Source organism: Mirounga leonina, unplaced genomic scaffold (genome assembly GCF_011800145.1).
Source record: "Mirounga leonina isolate KUSES-001 unplaced genomic scaffold, KU_Mleo_1.0 Mir_174, whole genome shotgun sequence".
In the NCBI taxonomy this organism is placed as follows: domain Eukaryota; kingdom Metazoa; phylum Chordata; class Mammalia; order Carnivora; family Phocidae; genus Mirounga; species Mirounga leonina.
The window spans coordinates 25,396,469-25,417,328 of NW_023270451.1; the positions used below are offsets into that span (position 1 = coordinate 25,396,469).

General features: G+C 33.1%; 1 protein-coding gene across 6 annotated transcripts in view; it reads left to right on the forward strand.

Annotated features, from left to right (window-relative positions):
* Nucleotides 1–20,580, forward strand: part of MIOS (meiosis regulator for oocyte development) — a 36,300-nt gene extending 15,720 nt beyond the window's left edge. For all 6 annotated transcript variants that reach the window (XM_035020616.1, XM_035020614.1, XM_035020618.1 and 3 more), the window contains exons 6-12: nucleotides 2,143–2,312; nucleotides 5,013–5,078; nucleotides 5,898–6,056; nucleotides 11,058–11,210; nucleotides 12,439–12,643; nucleotides 18,883–19,012; nucleotides 19,825–20,580. In XM_035020616.1, the coding sequence (XP_034876507.1) occupies nucleotides 2,143–2,312; nucleotides 5,013–5,078; nucleotides 5,898–6,056; nucleotides 11,058–11,210; nucleotides 12,439–12,643; nucleotides 18,883–19,012; nucleotides 19,825–19,921 (980 nt within the window). In that variant the 3' untranslated portion in view covers nucleotides 19,922–20,580. The remainder of the gene's footprint in view (nucleotides 1–2,142; nucleotides 2,313–5,012; nucleotides 5,079–5,897; nucleotides 6,057–11,057; nucleotides 11,211–12,438; nucleotides 12,644–18,882; nucleotides 19,013–19,824) is intronic.
* The last annotated feature ends 280 nt before the right edge of the window (nucleotides 20,581–20,860 follow it).

Consider the following 20,860-nt stretch of genomic DNA (forward strand, 5'->3'; position numbering starts at 1 on the left):
TTAGTCAATATATTTGTGTAAATTTTTTTGAAAGAGAACACAGAACTGTATCTATGAAAGTATTAGCCCATCCCCTCTGTTTATGCCTTGGTTTATGTCTGTAAAGAACATAATGTGTCTAAAGACAAAATGTGTCTTAAGTACCGTTTTAGTAATATTACAGTGAATGCTCAAATGCATCCATTTTTAATGCTTTTTCTTTAAAAGACAATTCACATTTTTAAAAAATGTATTTTCTTGAAGATTAGGACTACTTCAGTTTGCAAGCATTCGTTTGTTTGCAAGCATTCTTATGGCAAACATTTGAGTGTATTTTTACTTCATCTTTTGGATGGTTATTGGTTGGCTTTTAGGAAACTCTAAATGACACTTTTAGTTAGACTAATCTAGAGTATTATAAAAATCATACTTTGAGCTGCAAAAATGCTTCTACTTGAGTCTGGTGATTTAAACATACTTTCCATTTAATATTTTTTTAAAAGGAAGAAACAGTGAAATGTGATAAAGTTTTTACTCTGACATTTTGCAAGAGAATACTCAGGCAAGTAAATTCAATCAAGAAATTCAGTTTTTTTTTCTTATGAGGAATATTTCACTTGAAAATAAGATGTATTTATATAGCTATTGATTTTTAATACACCTACCAAATTATTTCTGGTATTCAGAATGCTTAATTCTTAACCTGCTGGTCCATTTTGAAACCATTACAACCATTATGGTACAACCATTCTGTTGTACCATAGAGAAAAACATGAAATTAGCTATAATGTATTTACTTGCAGTAAAAAAGTTGAAAAAGCTAATGTTTTGCCCAGATTGGCCTCCTTTCCTTCACTTTTGCTCTAATGTAAGTCTTCCCCATTTGAGAGTACAATAGAAGATAAGGTGGCAATGAAAAAAATTTGATATTTAAAGCCATTTCTAATTATAATTTTGCTGCGACCTAGGAGCATGATACTTTCCTGTCATGTATACCTGGAAAATTTGATGTTAGATTTGAATACCTATACTATCAGTAGGGGAAAAGTATTTTTCCAGTGATTTCAATAACTTTAAGGACTTAAGAAAAGATTTCACTGAGTCAGATGTTCCCTCCAGTTGGAAATAAACTGTTTTGAGCAGGATTTAGGAAGATACTCCTTTGTTGTGGTGGTGGCTGTTAATCTTAAAAGACTTTATATCCGATTTAATAGACTAGGCAGAGGAAGCAAACACAAAGCAACTTGGGGAAAGTGTTTATAGAAATGAAGAACAAGGCCGTTTAATAACGTAAGTGGGAAATGCTGTTTTATTTGGAAAAGAAAGAAAATGATTAGGATCCAGGAACAGAATAAGAAAACTGCTATAATAAATGTACAAAATACTTAAGAGTAAAAGTTAAAAGTGTATTTAGTTTTTTCTTAAAGGTGAACTTACGTTAGAAGGCTAGCCAGTCCATAGGGCTGACTGCCAGGTTAGCAGCTTATCAGTGACTATATAAACTGCTAAGAACTAATATTTAAAAGACTATTGATAACAAATACTTTGTTGCAAATGTGTCCACATACAATGCTATGGTAATGCTGATAGTTAATTTTGTCCTAGAAAAATTAAAAGTCTTAAACTATTATAAGAATGCTGAAATACTGGTTTTCAGAACATATACTTATGAGCATTATATACTTAGGAATAGGAAAACAAAGTAATTTTGAAAATTATAGTACCAAGGTACAGTAATATTTACTGTCAATGCTTTGAAATATGTCAACATAAATGAACTTGATAAGGCTATCAATGATTCTGGTAGTATGGCTTCACTTCTCTTCATTTAGGCCCTAAACAGTAACACTGTATAGGAACTGCCTGGAATGAGAACTTGAAAATTTTTTCTTTTTTTTTTTTTTTTGAGAACTTGAAAATTTAAAGATGTGCTTGTCTTGCACAGGGTTAGCAATATGGGCAAAAGTTTTATAAATAAGAATGGACATTTTTGCTTGTGGTCCTTGCCAAATTTTCCAGTCTGGATCAAAACCCTTAATTCTAGTGGGCTTATTTTTCTGTAGGTAAACATCACCCTCTGATCTTTGTTTATGGTTTAAGAACTGGAAGAGGAGGTATTAAGCTTTTGCTCACTTTGATTAGCTGACTGTTTTTAATGTGCAGGTGATCTGAATCTCAATGTGGTAGCAATGGCTTTATCAGGATATACGGATGAGAAAAACTCCCTTTGGAGAGAAATGTGCAGCACTCTACGACTACAATTGAATAACCCATATCTGTGTGTCATGTTTGCATTTCTGACAAGTGAGACAGGATCTTATGATGGAGTATTGGTAAGCTAATTTCTGTTTGAGAAGACTCCTTTTAAGTTAGGATTTTTTATCTAACCTTGTTAAAATTTTCAGATGTCCATTGCATAAAATATTGGTATTTTTTGCTGTATTTTGTATTATTTAAAATAAAGTATCTTAAATATTTTTGAGCAGCTCTTCTTGAATGTCATTTTACGGTTAGTTAGCTCATAATAAGCTTGATTTTTTTTTTAATAGTTTTAACAATATAATTACAGACCTAGAGGGCATAGGATTTATCCTTTAGCTTAAGAGCAGCTCTAGAATTCTACTATATATAAACATAAGTTGTTTTTTTTTTTAAATCTGGTTTAAAAGTTTTACTGAGGTATAATTGATACATAATTACTACACCTGTGTTAAGTGTACAATTTGAGGCTTTTTCATGTGTATACACCCACTAAACCATAACCGTAATCAAAATAATAAACATATCTATTTCCCCCAAAAGTGTTCTCATGCCCCTTTGTAAGATCTCCTTCTAGACATTTAATATTCATTTTATCTCTCCAATCCCCCATCATCCTCAGGCAATCACTGATTTGATTTCTATCATTAAAGATAAGTTGGTAATTTCTAGAATTTTTTTTATAAACATAAGTTTTATATTGAACTGTAATTTTTTAAAAGTCCATATTTTTTATTTTAGTTAAGTAAACACATGATCAATTATGATCAGAATGACTGTATATCTTGTCCAAGTTAGTATTTGCATTTTCAGACATGTATGTACCAGTTTGGAAGGTATGTGATCACACTACTTACAGTGAACTATTTCATTTTTTCATTATTTGGTCTTTCACTGCTTTTTCTCTCCTGCTTTAACCACCTATAACCACATCACCAAATAGGTTCTTTATCACAAAGTGGGGAAAGAATGAATGAAATGAGATATGTTTGTAAGTTTCAGTTATTGGGTTTTAAGCTTCACATTAGTACTACAACTTTCTTTGTATTGTTGGACTTCTTTCTATCACTGAGAAGAGCTTTCTAACATGAAATTTATTTCTGTGTTTGCCATTATAGCACTTCATATAAAAGACACATTGCTTGAATAATTGATTTGTCAGTCCCTAAGAATTTATAAAAACGTATTTTATTGAGATATCTTAATGAAAATTTTAATGTTGTTAGTGTCCATTTTGATGATTCCTTAGTTTATATATTTTGTCCATTACTTTTAATAAATGAACTGTTGAACTTTTCTAACCGCTTCAAATTAATATCCAAGAGTATGTTGGGGTTTTTGTTTTTACTATTACTCTTTTTTGTTAAATGGAATACTTTAAGTGTTGGATTGTGAAGAAATAAAAATAATACTTTCAGGAAGTAGTAAAGTATGGTGAAGACTAGAAAAATAAGTGGATTGTTCAAATTTTAAATTGATAGAGAAGTGTTCTTTAAATATTAAATTTCTGTATTTTAAATTAAATGACCTATTATAAATAGCCTCATTTTCTTATGCCTAAATTTGGGTTATTAGGTAGGGTATATCTTACCTTGAATAGGAAGTTCATATTTCCAAACTCCCTTGAGAGTGTACCTAATTATACTTTATGTAAATAATTATAATTAACATATCCTTGTATTAAAGATTGTTAAGTTGTAGTAATCTAATGAAAAGTACCGAATTGGGAAATCAGAAGATGAAGGTCTGAGTCCTTGCTCCAGCTTAGTTACTTCAGCTGGCCAGTTAACTTTTTTGGATTTTAGTTTTCTGAGCTGTAAAATGGGACAATATAATAATATAATATAATATAATAATAATATAATGTAACACTTTCCCCATCAAAATTGTAACACCTTCGCCTGAATCTAAAGAGTTAAATCTAGTTTGTACCAAACATGTTCCCTCTTAAGGGCAGAACCATATTTTATAATTGAGAAAACATGCTAAGATAGGTACCAACTGAAGTGATCTTAATGTTTAAAGCAGGAAAACTATATTTCATAGAATGACTTCAATGGAAATAGGGCATTTTTTCCACCTTTAGACTGTTTATTATCACAAAATGAATTACCTTTCTACATTTATAGAAATTCAAAATAGTGTTTTACAATATTGACAGGTATACAAAAGTTTAAATATCACAATACCCCTGAAAATTTTGTCACAAACCACCTTTATAGCTGTATTTTACTATGGCCACAAAAGTGTCTTTATTTATAAGGGTATATTTTAAAACTTACCACTTTCTATGTAGAGACATGTGTTGATAGTCTTCCCAGATTCTGTATTGGTATATTCATACTGGTATAGTCACTGATAATTCACAGATTTCCTAGATTTGTTGATTAACTTAGCATCCCAGGAAAGATTTTCTCAGTTTTCCCAAAATTAATTTTTATGATGGAAGGATTACATGCCATCTAAATCTCTTGAACCATACATCACTGCTTATATTTTATGTTGCAGTTAAATAAGACTGAACTGGAATATTTTTAAACTTAATTGGTCAGTATTTAGGATGTGAATTTTTACTTTGCAAGAACAGTAACAGCACTGGCTTTCTAGAGGGAGACATTAAGAAAGGCATCTTAGGCAATCAGTGGCTCTGCCAGTATATACACAATAACTTACTAATACTTTTGAAAATAAAATTACATATTAAGTATGTAAAATAGTCTGCAAGAATTTAAAACTCATAGCACCTACAAGTAACTTCTTGCTCTTCTTTTCAGTATGAAAACAAAGTTGCCGTACGTGACAGAGTGGCTTTTGCTTGTAAATTCCTTAGTGATAGTCAGGTAAAAACTAATTTAATTCTGTATTTGAAGTGATTAATATTTCCTCGTATTGGATTAAGAAACTAATCTTTAGTACAAATATGTATCTGTAACATTTATATATACATTATTCTAAAAAAGTAATAATTTGTTAGATCAAGATACTGTAGACATGTGTATCATAACCAGAATTGTTTAAGAATCCTGACTTAATATTTTAGTTTATTTTGCTTTTGGTTTACAGTTAAAGACATTGAGCTCACCCCTTTGGGGTGCTATAAAAGAATTCCTTCATTTCTTAATACAATAAAAGTATTGAATGCATATTCTGTGTATATAATGAGAAAGAAATGCCATAAACAACCAGTAATACAAGGTGCTAAGTGCTATAATAATGGGGAAGTCCTGGGGGAACATAGAGGAATCTTGGCTAGAGGTTGGAGTGGGATGAAGTCAGAGACTTTACCAAGAGATGATTATTTTTGATAATCTTCAAGTTCCGTTTCAACTCAGATTCTATGATTCTGTTACAGCAAGAACTTTGCAGAATACTGAGGGACAGTTCTCTTTAAATTTAAATAGTTAACCCTCTATACTTCTTTTATAGAATAATTATTAAAACATAATAAGTGCCTTTTAAAAAATATTTTAAATAATCACGGATGCCGCATTGTAATTTATGATAGATAGAGACTTCTTAAGAGATCACATCTAAATTTTTGCAAGGGCTTTGTTTTAAAATGTTTTCCATAAAAATAAAACTTTCTAAAGTACAAGTTTTGAAGTACAAAGTATATAGTGAAACAGATTGCTTCAGAAATATCACTTTGAATTTTCCAGTTAAATAGATACATTGAAAAGTTGACAAACGAAATGAAAGAGGCTGGAAATTTGGAAGGAATACTGCTTACAGGCCTTACTAAAGATGGAGTGGACTTAATGGAGAGTTATGTCGATAGAACTGGAGATGTCCAAACAGCAAGTTACTGCATGTTGCAGGTTAGTGCAGTGTGGCAGCAACTTAAAGAAAAACAGTGGTTAAACACCTTCTTCCTTCATTGAGTGGGTATGCCTTTTGCTCGCTTAGGATCTTTAGAAGGCATTTAATTTAGTTTAATTTTTTTAATTTAAACTTTAGGTGATTAACATACAGTGCAATATTGGTTTCTAGAGTAGAATTCAGTAATTCATCACTTACATACAACACCCAGTGCTCATCAAAACAAGTACCCTCCTTAATACCCATCACCCATCTAGCCCATCCCCCACCCACCTCCCTCCATCAACCCTCTTTTTGTTCTCTTATCTTTAAGAGTCTCTTATGGCTTGTTTCCTTCTCTCCTTTTTTTGCTTTTCTGCCTTCCCATACGTTCATCTGTTTTCTTTCTTAAATTCCCCATATAAGTGAGATCATATGGCATTTGTCTTTCTGACTTATTTCATTTAGCATAATACACTGTAGCTCCATCCATGTCGTTGCAAATGGCAAGATTTCATTCTTTTTGATGGCTGAGTAGTATTCCATTGTATATACCACATCTTCTTCATTCATCAGTCCATGGACATTTGGGCTCTCTCCATAGTTCAGGCATTGTGGACATTGCTGCTATAAACATTGGAATGTATGTGTCCCTTTGAATCTGCATTTTTGTATTCTTTGGGTAAATACCTAGTAGTGCAATTGCTGATCATAAGGTAGTTCTATTTTTAACTTTTTGAGGAACCTCCATACTGTTCTCCAGTGGCTGTATCAGTTTGCATTCCCAACAGTGTAGGAGGATTTCCCTTTCTCCACATCCTCGCCAACACCTCTTGTTTCTTGTGTTGTTAATTTTAGCCATCCTGACAGGTATGAGATGACATCTCATTGTGGTTTTGCTTTGTATTTCCCTGATGCTAAGTGATGTTGAGCATCTTTTCATGTGTCTTTTAAGCCATCTGGATGTCTTTTTTGGAAAAGTGCCCATTCTTGTCTTCTGCCCATTTCTTAACTGGATTATTTGGTTTTTGGGAGTTGAGTTTGTTAAGTTCTTTGTGGATTTTGGATACCAACCCTTTATCAGATAATGTCATTTGCAAATATCTTCTCCCATTCCATAGGCTCCTTTTTAGTTTTGTTGATTGTTTTCTTTGTTGTGCAGAAGCTTTTTATCTTGATGAAGTCCAGGTAGTGCATTTTTTGCTTTTGTTTCCCTTGCCTCTGGTGATGTGTCTGGTAAGAAGTTGGCTGTGGCTGAGGTCAGAGGTTTCTTCCTGTGGGCTCCTCTAGGATTTTGATGATTTTCTGTCTCACATTTAGATCTTTCATCCATTTTGAATTTATTTTTGTGTATGGTATAAGAAAGTGGTCCAGTTTCATTCTTTTGCATGTGGCTGTCCAGTTTTCCCAACACCCTTTTTTGAAGAGAATTTTTTCCATTGGATATTCTTTCCTGCTGTGCCGAAGGTTAGTTGACCATATAGTTGTGGGTTCATTTTTGGGTTTTTTATTCTGTTCCATTGATCTATGTGTCTGTTTTTGTGCTAGTACCATACTGTCTTGATGATTACAGCTTTGTAATATAGTTTGAAATCTAGAATCGTAGTGCTTCCAGTACTGTTTTTCTTTTTCAGAATTGCTTTGTCTATTAGGGGTCTTTTGTGGTTCCATACAAATTTTAGGATTATTTGTTCTAGCTCTGTGAAAAATGCTGGTGTTATTTTGATAGGGATTGCATTAAATGTGTAAATTGCTTTGGGTTAGAAGGCATTTAACTTTAATCAATTGATCTGTAGTGGACTTCTATTTTATCTTACTGTCCCTCAGCTTCCTCTATTGGGTTATCCAGTTTTTCCTTTCATTTTGGGAAGTATCAGTGTTGAATTTACATAAAGCTCAAACAGCAGAGAAACCTCTCTCTAATTTGTCCAGTTCACAAAACTTTACCTTCTACAAAAGAGATTTCCTTTCCTTGATCTGAACTACAGTCTCACTTGAAGTGCAGAAGGCAAGTTATACTACAAGTCTCTGAACTCTCATTTTCCCTTTTTATGATTTGGGGTAACCAGTTCATCAATTTACTCTCAATTCTTACTGTCCAGCAGTTAAAAACAGATTTCTGGCAAAGCTTCCCTTCATTACTTTTGATAGAAATAGGGTGAAAATTTAGAGCATTTCCCTGAGATTATAGCCCTCCAGTTAATCTTATCCTTTCATGGTGTCCTCTTTCCTGTCCCTGTCCTTTCATACACTTGATAGCATGCTGTGTCCTGGGCAAATGTAGTAAAATGCCCCCTCCGATCCTACCTTCTTATGAACAAATACAGATACTGGCCCACAAACTGTAGTATAAAGTTAGCAACTTTTCAGGCCACTGCCCATTCTGTAACAAAGTGCATCATTTTTTTCTTACTGAAATGAGGTTACCATCTATTAAATCAAACTGTAGGTATGTGGCTACAGAGTGCAAGTGGCCTTATACTGCTTATGAAGAGAAGTCAGCTATTATAATTATTGTCTCCCTATGTAATGTTTCATTTTCCCTTGGGCTGCTTTTGATTTTCAGCAGTTTACCCTTGATGCTTAGTTGTACTTCTTTCTGCCCTGCTTGTGGTTCACTGAACTTCTTAGATCTGCAAGTCAGTGTTTTTCATTAGTTTTGAAAAGTTTGGGGGTATTATTTCTTTATATATATTTTTTCTGCTTCAATCTCATTCTCTTCTCTTTTGGGGGCTTATATTACCTGTATATTGAGCCATTTGATAGTGTCCCATACGTATCATTTTCTTTCCATCCTTTTTTTCTCTGTTCTTCAAATTGGTTAAATGCTGTTGATTTGTTCATTGACTCTTATGTCACCTGATGTTAAGTTTCTCAGGAAATTCTTAATTTTAGCTATTGTACAATTTAGTTCTAGAATCTCAATTTTTTTATAGTTTACTTTTTTTAAGATTTTATTTATTTATTTAATTGACAGAGAGAGAGAGACAGCGAGAGAGGGAACACAAGCAGGGGGAGTGGGAGAGGGAGAAGCAGGCTTCCTGCTGAGCAGGGAGCCCGATGCGGGGCTCGATCCCAGGACCCTGGGATAATGACCTGAGCTGAAGGCAGTCGCTTAACCGACTGAGCCACCCATGCGCCCCTATAGTTTACATTTTTCATTAAGATCTCTATCTGCACACTAATTGAACATATATCTAATAGCTGCATTTAGGATTTTGCCTGCTAACTCTAACATGGGCTATTTTAGGCTTAGTTTCTTTTGACTGCCTTTTTTCCTTGACTTTCAACTATATTTACCTGTTTCTTTGTGTCTCGTGGTTTTTTCATTTGAATACTGGATGTTGTGTATAGTACATTATAGAGATCTGGGTTCTTTTACCTTTTTCTGAAGAATGTTGGTTAATGCTTTTAAAAGTTCAGTTACTTGCTGCTCACTTTGGTCTCAGGTTTTGTTACTGTGGATCTGTGGGAAGCCCAAGTTATTTCCCAAGCCTTTCTAATCTTTTTTTTTTTTTTAAAGATTTTATTTATTTATTCATGAGAGCACAGAGAGAGAGAGAGAGGCAGAGGGAGAAGCAGGCTCCCAAGGAGCACGGAGCCCGAAGTGGGACTCGATCCCAGGACCCCGGGATCATGACCTGAGCTGAAGGCAGATGCCCAACCATCTGAGCCACCCAGGCGCCCAAGCCTTTCCAATCTTAATCTCTGAACTATTTTCCTCTGCAGATTTTGTTGGAGCTTAATTTTAGGTTTATTTGGGGCAGATCTAGAGAAGACTTATCAAATATGAGTTGATCAAATGCTTTCTGAGTTTATCCCCATGGAAGGGGAAAGAGTGGATATGAAGATTTCTTTTTTCTATGAATTTTCTTTTTAAACTAGGGATTATATTCTACTTTAGTACTTAGTTCTGGCTAGTTGGCCATTATCAGGACTAGAAGAGATGTTTACTTTTTTAAGAAGTGATATTATCAGCTAAGAGAATTTAACTCTGATGACAGAAATGAATACCTAATTAATAGGTGAAAGATAAGCTTCTTCTGTTTTGATAGCATGTCTAAAGATAGATTGTCTATTAGCTGTTACAGGTTTTTTCCCTTTTTCCATTAGATACATTAAGTTCTAACATTTTACTTTTCAAAAAAACTGGGCTTCAAATTAATGCCCATGGCATCATTGGAGATTGAGACTTTCTCTACTTTGTTTATCATGTGAACTTAAGCTGTCCTGGACAGGGCTAAAGGCATTCTGTGAAAACCCAAAGCAAGCACAGGTGAAGTGTCACAGCTGCCAGGGAAAATGCAGCTTTAGGAAGAGTCTTACTGGCAAGAAATTGAAGTTCTTACTCAAGTAAAATTAAGGTAGAGAAATTGTTACTTTTCATTGTGGCCTAGGGGCAAAAGAATGAAGAACATCTTTGGTTTGGTTTTGGGTTTTTTTTGTTTGTTTGTTTTGTTTTGTTTAATTTTTAAGGTAATAAATGTATGTTTTAATTGAGCCAGAGAGAGAATAGGCAGGTTTAACTGTCCGATAAATAGGTATACAAAAATAGCATCTCCATTCACAGTACATGCTAGATACAAAGGATGAGGCTCAGTATTATTTTAAATGTGATGGAGCAATTTTGGTATGCATTTGGATTAGATAGTAAACAGATTTTGTGAATGCAGAGGTTTTAATTTTGGGGACAAAGTATTCACATCATTTTTTATTGTATTCAAGTAGGAAAGTGAATTGTTTACTCTTGGGTCCTTAAACTTAAATAAGAGAGAATTACACGTTCCTGGCCAGGTATAATGATAATATAATATATATTTATGTCACTAGTAGAGGCCCGCTTAAAGTAAATTAAAGAAGCTTCCATCAATTATTTTATCTGTATCCTCATTATGAACCAGCTTTTGGCAAAAAGGGAGCCTATTTCTCCTGTGTGACTCATATTCACATGTTATTTGGAATCCTCTGACTTAGCCAGAAAAATTTTTGAACAACTATATTAATTCATGATTTCTTTTTAGGGCTCTCCTTTAGATGTTCTTAAAGATGAAAGAGTTCAGTACTGGATTGAGAATTATAGAAATTTATTAGATGCCTGGAGGTTTTGGCACAAACGAGCTGAGTTTGATATTCACAGGAGTAAGTTGGATCCCAGTTCTAAACCTTTAGCACAGGTAAGTAAGTACATTATTTTGGAGAGAATCAAATTGTAACATGTGCTTAATGTAGCCCAAAGAGAAGTGTTCACAGCATGTTATATTGGGTAAATTTAGAGCTCAATTTAATAAATTATTATTAGCTCATCCTTTTGCTTATACTGAGTTCCTATTGATGTCTTTTTCTGTCCCAGACTGCACTCCATCCTTGACCATTCTGTGTTTTGGGCCCTGCCACTTCCTAACAATCATCTCGGTGGCTTGAGCTTTAGTCTGAGCTAGTGCAAACGACAGCAGGCCTAGAGGGTCTTAGGTAAACCTAAATCAATCCTAGGGCTCAGCTTTTCTAGTACATTCCAAGCCCTTTCTGAATCTAAACTATTATGCTATCTTATAAATTCCATTTATGTATTCAATTTTTCTGCACTATTTCTGTGTAATAAGGAAGGATTTGCTTTTTTCTCTAACAGTATATACATATGTCTATATGTCAAATTTAACATGGACATTGTTTTCTTTTAATATTAGTTTAAAAAACATGAACTCAGTTATCACATAAAACACATGACATGAGATCACTGTATCTAAATTTGGACATTAAATACTGAGTATATCCTCAATGTGAGCACTGGATGGTGCTGTTTTCTTATTTTAGAAAGTTGAGAAATTAGTGATTATCTTAAAACAACCCGAGTTTTTGTAAAATAGCATTACGTGATAATATTTGTTACTAATCTATGTAAGTGTTTAAGAGGCCAGGAATTTAAAAGCAAAATGAACATTTTCTATTACTATTATTCTAAAATTCTAGCTATTTGACATTATAGGGTCCTTAACTCCTTTTTGTCTTAGAAATGAATGTTTTCTTTACAAGAAAATTTTGTTGAGAAGATGGAATCATTGAACTTTGGATCAGAACTTATATTGGGTTATTTTATAATGTTCCAGTGTGAATTCTAAAGTCTTTGTTATTTCTAAAATGTTGTTATCTGATGTTTCCAAGTTTTTCTGCAGATGTCAGTGGTGTTAGAAAGGATATAACTAGAGGTAACAGAGAGGAAGTACTCAATGTCACTGCTGAGTGGAAATCCTAGATGAAAGCTAATCAAATTTCTTGGATAACAAATTATTTTATAATATAAAATAAACCTTAAAAATTATTTAAGAGTAATTTGTTAGGATCAGACTTTGAATTTTATTTATAAAGTTTGCATTATATTTATTCCTCCTTTCATTTGTTGTATAGGTGTTTGTGAGTTGCAATTTTTGTGGCAAGTCGATCTCCTACAGCTGTTCAACTGTGCCTCATCAGGGCAGAGGTTTTAGTCAGTATGGTGTCAGTGGTTCACCAACAAAATCTAAAGTCACAAGTTGCCCTGGCTGTCGAAAACCCCTTCCTCGATGTGCACTTTGCCTCATTAATATGGGAACACCTGTTTCTAGCTGTCCTGGTATGACGTAATTCTATAATATATTTTCTGAGCTGAAATTGTTCCTACATAATTGATTTAATGTTGTCAGTAGAAGACATACAAAGTTGAGTTTCTTTATTTCTAAGAGCAAGCCACTTTGCTGGCTCATAGGTTTTGTATTTCCTGGAATTTGTAAAATCTATACATTAAAAGTAAAATCTATATTCATGATATCACAAGTAACCTCACAAATGCTGGCCAATTTGAAGTTTGTGAAAAGAGCTTAAATATTAAGTAATCCTATAATTATACTGTTTTCTTACCACTTTTTCTAAGAGGAGTTCCTTCAGATTTTTTGTTTAAAAGTCAGTGCACCGTCATTTTTTAAAAATACCTTGTACACATAAAAGAGCTTTTGATAGTCTCGAAGCACTTTCACATTCTCTTTTTTAATCTTCAAAATCTACCTGTGAAATACTTGGAGAAAGTGTTAGTTTAGAAATCACATCCCTTTACTTCCAAGTTTGGTGCTGCTTCTGCTATATTTGTCAGTTACCTAGTGAACATATGTATTTTTTTAATGGTTAGAAATGTTAGGATTATTGTTTCCTGCTTATGGTACCTATAGAAAAAAATTTTGAGAACGGTAGATAATTGAATATAATGTACCCAGTGGCTGGAAATATTTGAGCTATTTATTTACCTTGAAAATTACACTATGGCAGAAATTTTAATTAAAAACATTTGAGTATTTAGCATACTGGTATAATCAAGAACTGGATATGGTGTCAGGATGCTTATTTTATTAGTTCTAGTTCTGTGACATTCAGTCTGTAACATTAAGAGTTACTTTAGGCCTCGTTCATATAAGGTGTTAGACGGAGATTCTTTTTAGTTATGAAATTTTATAATTCTGTTCTGCAGTTGGTTCACGTCAGTTGTTTTATTTGTTACATTAACATCTGTGAAAGAGGTTTGCTGGTATCATTGGCTGAGTAATTTTCAGGTTAGATTAAACAAAGGCAATTTGTAATGTTTTCAAATTTATATATTTTGATTTAAATTTTAATCAAGGATTTTCATTTTATATATTGCATGTTGATCACTTTTATGGTCCTGATACTAGTAAATAGAAAATAATTTGGAATAAAAATCTACTACAGTGATAGAACAAGGCAAAATATTGCATAAATAAGTTATATATGAACTGGGATACATAAAAATAGTTAAATTCAATGCATTTTTCAGACTGTAAGCCGCAGGAAGCCATAATGGCCTGAGTGCTGTTCTTTTTTGCTAGATATTAACTTTTCAATCTTTTTTATTTTTGAAATAGGTAAAAAATGAGAAAATTGGTTTTCAAAATGAAGAAAAGGCAAAACATTTCAACCTCTCTGTTATGGAGATTGTTAATTTAATGAATATTCAACACTCAGGTTTATAAAATGTTAACATTTTTCCATATTTGCTTCAGAAATTTTATTTGAAATTTGCTTCAGTAATAATTTTTTGTATATATTTGAATCCTTGCTAAGGTAAGACTGATAATGCTGAGATGAATCAGAGATCCTTGTGGAGCTTATAGTGTACAATGAGCATGGATAAAATAAGAAATGATATGTTTAAGAAAATAAATAGTGATCCAGAATCCCTTATCTGTTATTCCAGAATCTCTAAAAAGATCTGAAAATCCAGTTTTCTTAACGACTTTACAATAATCTCATATGATCAAAAACAAAAACAAAACACTTGTTCAGAATTGACATGTTAAGGTCTTTGATTACAGAATGCTGCCTCAAACTTTCCTGGAATTGTTATATTTGCTCATTATTTTTCTAAAGTCCCAAACATTCTGTATTCTGAAACATGTTTAGCTCCCTGAGGTGAATAAAGAATATTGTATGAAGAAAGTATTAGAATTTTGAAAGAGGGAAACATTACTTCTGTTTGAAGGATATCAGGAAAACTTTAGAAAGAAGATGCTGTTTAAGCAGGTCCTTTAAAAAAGTTTAGGAGCTTTATTTATTTATTTATTTTAAAGATTTTATTTATTTGACAGAGAGAGACACAGTGAGAGAGGGAACACAAGCAGGGGGGGAGTGGGAGAGGGAGAAGCAGGCTTCCCATGGAGCAGGGAGCCCGATGCAGGGCTCGATCCCAGGACCCTGGGATCATGACCTGAGCCGAAGGCAGACGCTTAATGACTGAGCCACCCAGGCGCCCCAAGTTTGGGAACTTTAATACGTGAAGATTTAGAGAAGACTTTCCAGGTGTAGACAAAGAATGAAAAGCATGAACTACAGTAAAGACATTGGTGAATTTAAGTACAGAGAGTGTATGGGAACTAGCAGTTGCATCTGTATGACAAGAGCCTAGGAAAGTAGACTGATAGGAAATAAATTTGTGTAGGAAAATTAGGGAAACCTGAATATGATCTTTAAAGGATTGCTGAGCTAATTACAAAATACAGTTACCCTTGAACAACATGAGGGTTAGTGGCACCAACCTCTGAATAGTCAAAAATCTAGGTATAACTTTTGACTCCTCCAAAATTTAACTACTAGTAGTTTACTGTTGACCGAAGCCTTACTGATAACAAAAACAGTTGATTAACACGTATTATATGCTTTGTGTAATATATACTGTATTCTTATGGTAAAGTAAGCTAGGAAAAAAATGTTAAGAAAATCATAAGGAAGAGAAAATATATTTACAGTGCCATGCTGCAAAAACTCCACATGTAAGCAGATCCACACAGTTCAAACTCATGTTTTTCAAGGGTTAGCTGTAATAAGCATATTCTTTTTTAATATATAAAATCAGAAGATTCTGAGTTCCAAAATAAGACAGGACCTGATAGAAATAAAACGCTAGCTCAAGGCAGTTTAAAGATTGAGGTGTACAAACTCCCCTGATGCTTTGCCTGAAATTAGAGATGTCATCATCCATCATGGTTCATGATCCAAATGGCCAGGATTTCCATAAGCTTATTTAACTGAGGGTTGCATATTTTTATGCTTAGTTGTGCTTTAAAGATTGGAACTCTATTGAAAATAACGCTTATAATTATAAACCTTTATAATTATTTATAAATTTTTATAACTATAATGTTTAGTTATAAACATATTTAACATTATAAATGTTACTTATTCAACATGTATCTATTTAGCACCTATTTTTCTAAGTGCTAGGAATGTTACAGTGAACAAAACACAAAAATCCCTGCCCTTATAGAGCTTAATGTATAGGAGTGATACCTTTTTTAAAGGTAGATTATATACTGGTTTCCTTCTTACTTTTAGTAGTAGTAGTAGTAGTTAGTGACTGTGTGAAACCCTAGTTTCCCTCAACTATTCTGTAGCACTTATCTTTGTAATTCACTATGAATCTTTTAAAAGTTAAAACTATCTAAAATAAGAAAATAAAAAAAATGAAAGTTAAAACTATTTGATGTTTTTTGAGTATAGTTGACACACAATGTTACATAAGTTTCAGGTGTACAACTTAGTGATTTGACAAGTTGATTTGTGCCTTGTTCACCACAAGTGTAGTTACCATCACTGTTACAGTATCATTGACAGTGTTCCTTACGCTCTGCCTTTTGTTACTTACTCATTCTATAATTGGAGGCCTGTATCTCCCTCTCCCCTTCACCCATTTTGCTTAACCGCCCCCCCACACACACCTTCCCTCTGGAAACCATCAATCAGTTTGTTCTCTGTATTTATGGGTCTGATTCTGCTTTTTGTCTATTTTTTCTTTTAATTCCATTTACGAGTGGAATTGTATGGTATTTGTCCTCAGTCTGACTTATTTCACTTAGCATGATACCCTCTAGGTCCATCCATGTTGTCTCAGATGATGCGATCTCATTCTTTTTATGGTTTTGTAATATTACTTGTATATGTATACCACATTTTCCTTATCCTTATCTATTTTCCTTATCCTTATCTGTTATCTGTCATCTATCTATTATCTATCCTTATCAGTTATCTATTGATGGAGACTTAGGTTGCTTCCATGTCCTGGCTATTGTAAATAATGCTGCAATAAACATAGGGGTGCATATACCTTTTTGAGTTAGTGTTTTCATTTTCTCTGAGTAAATACCCAATATTGGAATTACTGGATCAAACAGTAATTCTGTTTTTAATTTCTTGAGGAAACTTCATATTGTTCTCCACAATGTCTGCTCCGTTTGCATTCCCAACACTTCACACGAGTTTCCTTTTCTCCATATCCTTGCCAACATGTGTTGTTTCTTGCCTTTTTGATTCTGGCCATTCTGACAGGGGTCAGATGATATCTCATTATGGTTTTGATTTGCATTTCCCTGATGATTACTGACGTATTATCTTTTCATGTGTCTGTGAGCCATTTGTATGTCTTTGGAAAAACATCTATTCAGGTTCTCTGCCCATTTTTTAATAGGATTGTGTGTTTTCTGGTGTTGAGTTACATAAGTTCTTTATATACTGTGGTTATTTACCCCTTATATATCATTTGCTAAAGCTATTTGATCTTTAAAAAGCCTTTTTCAGGTGGCAGTGAGGTAGACCTTAGTATTTTTAGCATCATCAGAGAAACATAAGAAGTAAACTGTCCTGGATCCAGTCTGTTTTCCATGTGTTAGAAGTTACAAAAACAAAGTGAAAATCACTTAATGAGCTATACACAATATAAAATAGTTTATCTTTAAAAGGTCTGTATTTTCTTTCTTTTTGTTTTCTTCCTCTTTCCTTTCATTGTTAATCATTTTTATGACGCTTTTAGGATGAATTTCAGTGTATTTACATCTTAACTACACCTTCAACCACCTAGATATCCTTCTACCTCACTATCTTTAGCAAAAACAGATGGGTATTTTAAAAAAAAACCTATTTGTAAGACTATCCTTGTGGTCATTAAATTATGACCAGCAGTGGTCTAGGTAAAATTTTGAACACAGCATCATGTGTTAATAGGTACACAACTGCTTAATTAAACTTAATATTTTTACTTACTCATTTTTCTATTCCTGTCCCTAATTATATATGATCTTAAAATATTTTAATTTGATCTGTTTTAGAATAAAAGAAAACATATTAAGATAGCCAAAATTAATAGAATGAGCATTTTTTGAGCACTGAAAGTTATATAAATATATATGTGAAGATATACACATATAAACATGCATGCATAATAATACATGTTTCTTCAACTTTTTTTGTGAACTGTAACATAGATAGGAATATATATATATCAGGTACTATGAAAAATCAAACATCATTGAAGCCTCTGTCCTGCTTAAGATAACATTGGCTGTACCAGCGCCTTTGCTCATTATTCCCTGCCTAGTACAATCTCTTTCCTCTTTCCCAGAGGTAACTACTGCCCTAAATTGTGTGTTACTTTGTTCCTTGGTTATCTGTATAGTTCTATTACATGTTTAGTTTTGTCTCTGTTTTAAATTGCATATGAATGAATCTTATGGGATATATCCTTTGGCTTGTGTTTTTTTGCTCAACATTGGTTTTGGTTTTTTTACTTTTAATGATGCTGATGAATGTAACTGTAGTTTATTCATATTTCCTTAGTATTTGGTATTCCATTCGTGGCTGTAACACAGTTTTTTCCACTCTACTATGGTTGTGGGCACTTTTGGTTGTTTCCAGATTTTTACTGTTATGAACAATGCTGTTATGAACAATTCTGCATATGAATCCTTTTAGCATGTACAGAAGTTTATCTAGTGTATATACCTAGAAGTAGAATTAGCAAATAATGCTGTTTGCTAATGTTTTCCTTTGGATTTTTATGTCTGTTCAAGGAGAGAGATTGGCCTGTAATCTGCCTTCTCATATTATCTTTGTCTGATTTTGTTATTAAAGTTATGCCAGCCTCAGGAAGTGCATTGGGGCATTTTCCCCAATGTTTTTTGGAAGAGTTTGTATAGATGAAAATTACCTATTCCTTCAGGGTTTTGTAGAACTCACCTATAAACTGGACATGGTATTTTCTCTGTGGGAAGATTTAAAACAGTTTTTCTAAAGTTGTTAATTCAGATCTTCTTAGTGGGTTTGATAATTTAAATTTTTCCATTTTTTATTGAGTATTAAAAATGTAAGGAAACCCCTGTTATCCAGTAGTTTTTCAATCTAAACTAGATCATGGCATTAAAATTGCTATTTCAATATGACGTGTGATTTGTATTTTGACATAGTTTTAGAAATACCTTTTAAGAAGCTTTGAATAAAATATTTTGACAGTTAATGAAGATAATTTTCTTTAACCCATAGGAGGATCCAAATCAGATGAAAAAGTAGACTTGAGCAAGGATAAAAAATTAGCTCAATTTAACAACTGGTTCACATGGTGTCACAATTGCAGGCATGGTGGACATGCTGGTCATATGCTTAGTTGGTTCAGGTAATCAGTATGTTTCTTCTTTAATAGGCTTGGAGTTAGAGGAAGTAGAGCAAATGGCCTTTTAAATAGTTCAGGTGTATATAGCCAAAGGATAAATTTCTTTTTTGCGGTCACTTGAGTTAACAAAGGTGGTGTCCGACATTTCTGTCATTAGATATCCTATGTAATCTTAAACTATAAAGTTAATACTAAAAATAAATAGTTTAAATATTATGTATGGATTAAATGTTTGAATAGCATTATTTGGAGAGAGGATATGTTTATAGTTTTGCTTTTTTTTTTTTTTTTTACAACTAACCTAATATCCTATCACAGTATGTAATTGAAATTAGAAATTAAATGATGGAGTATGCATATCAAACAACTGTATCAGTTATCATCTAAATAAACTTCTTATGTAGTAAGTAAGCACTTCATGCAATAGAGACTCAAGCCATATTTAATTCTACTTTAAATAGTGCCAGTGGCCCTTTACTCCTCATTGCTATAACTTTTACACCCAGTTTGTCACATTGGCTTTAATTAAAACTCTGAGGACATTCTTGCCATTTTCATAACTGTAAATCATGTATCTTGTTATATATTTAAAAGGTAAAGCTATTCACTTTTCAGTAACTTTCTCCCCAATTCAGCTTGTCAGTCATTTTTTATTTCATTCTTTTCATGCTTTTTGTCTTTGGGTTTTAATTCCTGTATTTTTTCAAATGCCATTTTGAAAATTACATTCTGCATAGAGATAGGTACATAGGTAAATGTATGTATGTATATGCTTAATTTAGATTTTTAACTGTTACTTGACGTATTTTTTTTAGGGACCATGCAGAGTGTCCCGTTTCTGCATGCACATGTAAATGTATGCAGTTGGATACGACAGGAAATCTGGTACCTGCAGAGACTGTCCAGCCATAAAATGTTACCATCTAAAGAGAAACCTTCAAGTGTGGAGCTTTCTAATAGATGTCCTTCATAGCTCAAAAATGTACCTCAGAGCAAGCCACTCATGACTTTCCTGTAATGGGAAAATAAATCATTCTATCAAATCAGCAATTGGATGTTTGAGTGATTTTGATGTGCTTCACAGAGACAAGTGCTGCTGAAGTGAGCATCAGCGTGTGGGCATGAATTCTGTTCAGTAGGTTGAAAAAGTTCATTTTGGAAGAGCTTTATAGGGTTTTTTGAAATTATGAACACTATGCAAGCAGAGTTTCTGGAATAACAAAGAACAGACCTTGAACCTACATCTGCTAAGCTGAAATTGGCTATCTTTTCAGTAAAATCTGTATATCTTTTAAAATAGAATAAAATGACCAATTTTTTACCTTTAGAATTGGAGAACCCCTACCCCACACTGGAGAATAAATTTCATCAAGGTATGGTTGGTATGTATTTCTTAAGGAGTCTTTTCCTTCATACACTTTCATTTCAAGGTAAGAAATCTTTTGGCACAGACCGTTATTGTCTTCCTAAGAAAAGCCTAAATTGAGAATGTATCTTAATACTTTTTCTCTTCTGAGGAGAAAAATATGTATCATTTCAGGGGAACATGTTATAAAATTTTCAGTTTTTCAGCCTTTTGTTTTCTAGTGTCCTCATTTGTCTTCAAAGATTTCTCTCTTTATTAATTCATCATCTTATGCTCACCATCTAAGAGCATCTTCCTGAACACAAAGCCAATGCAAGATTATAGGTGTCTAACCATTCAGCTTAACCTGCGTCAGTGTGTCCTACTGTCAGATTCCCTCCTAGTTTGGAATACTCTGTTTTTTCGAAGGTAACCTGGGAGATGTTGGGGAGATGTTAGGTCATTTTGGAGACAGTTACGTGTTAAATATACGTTTCTTAAAGTAA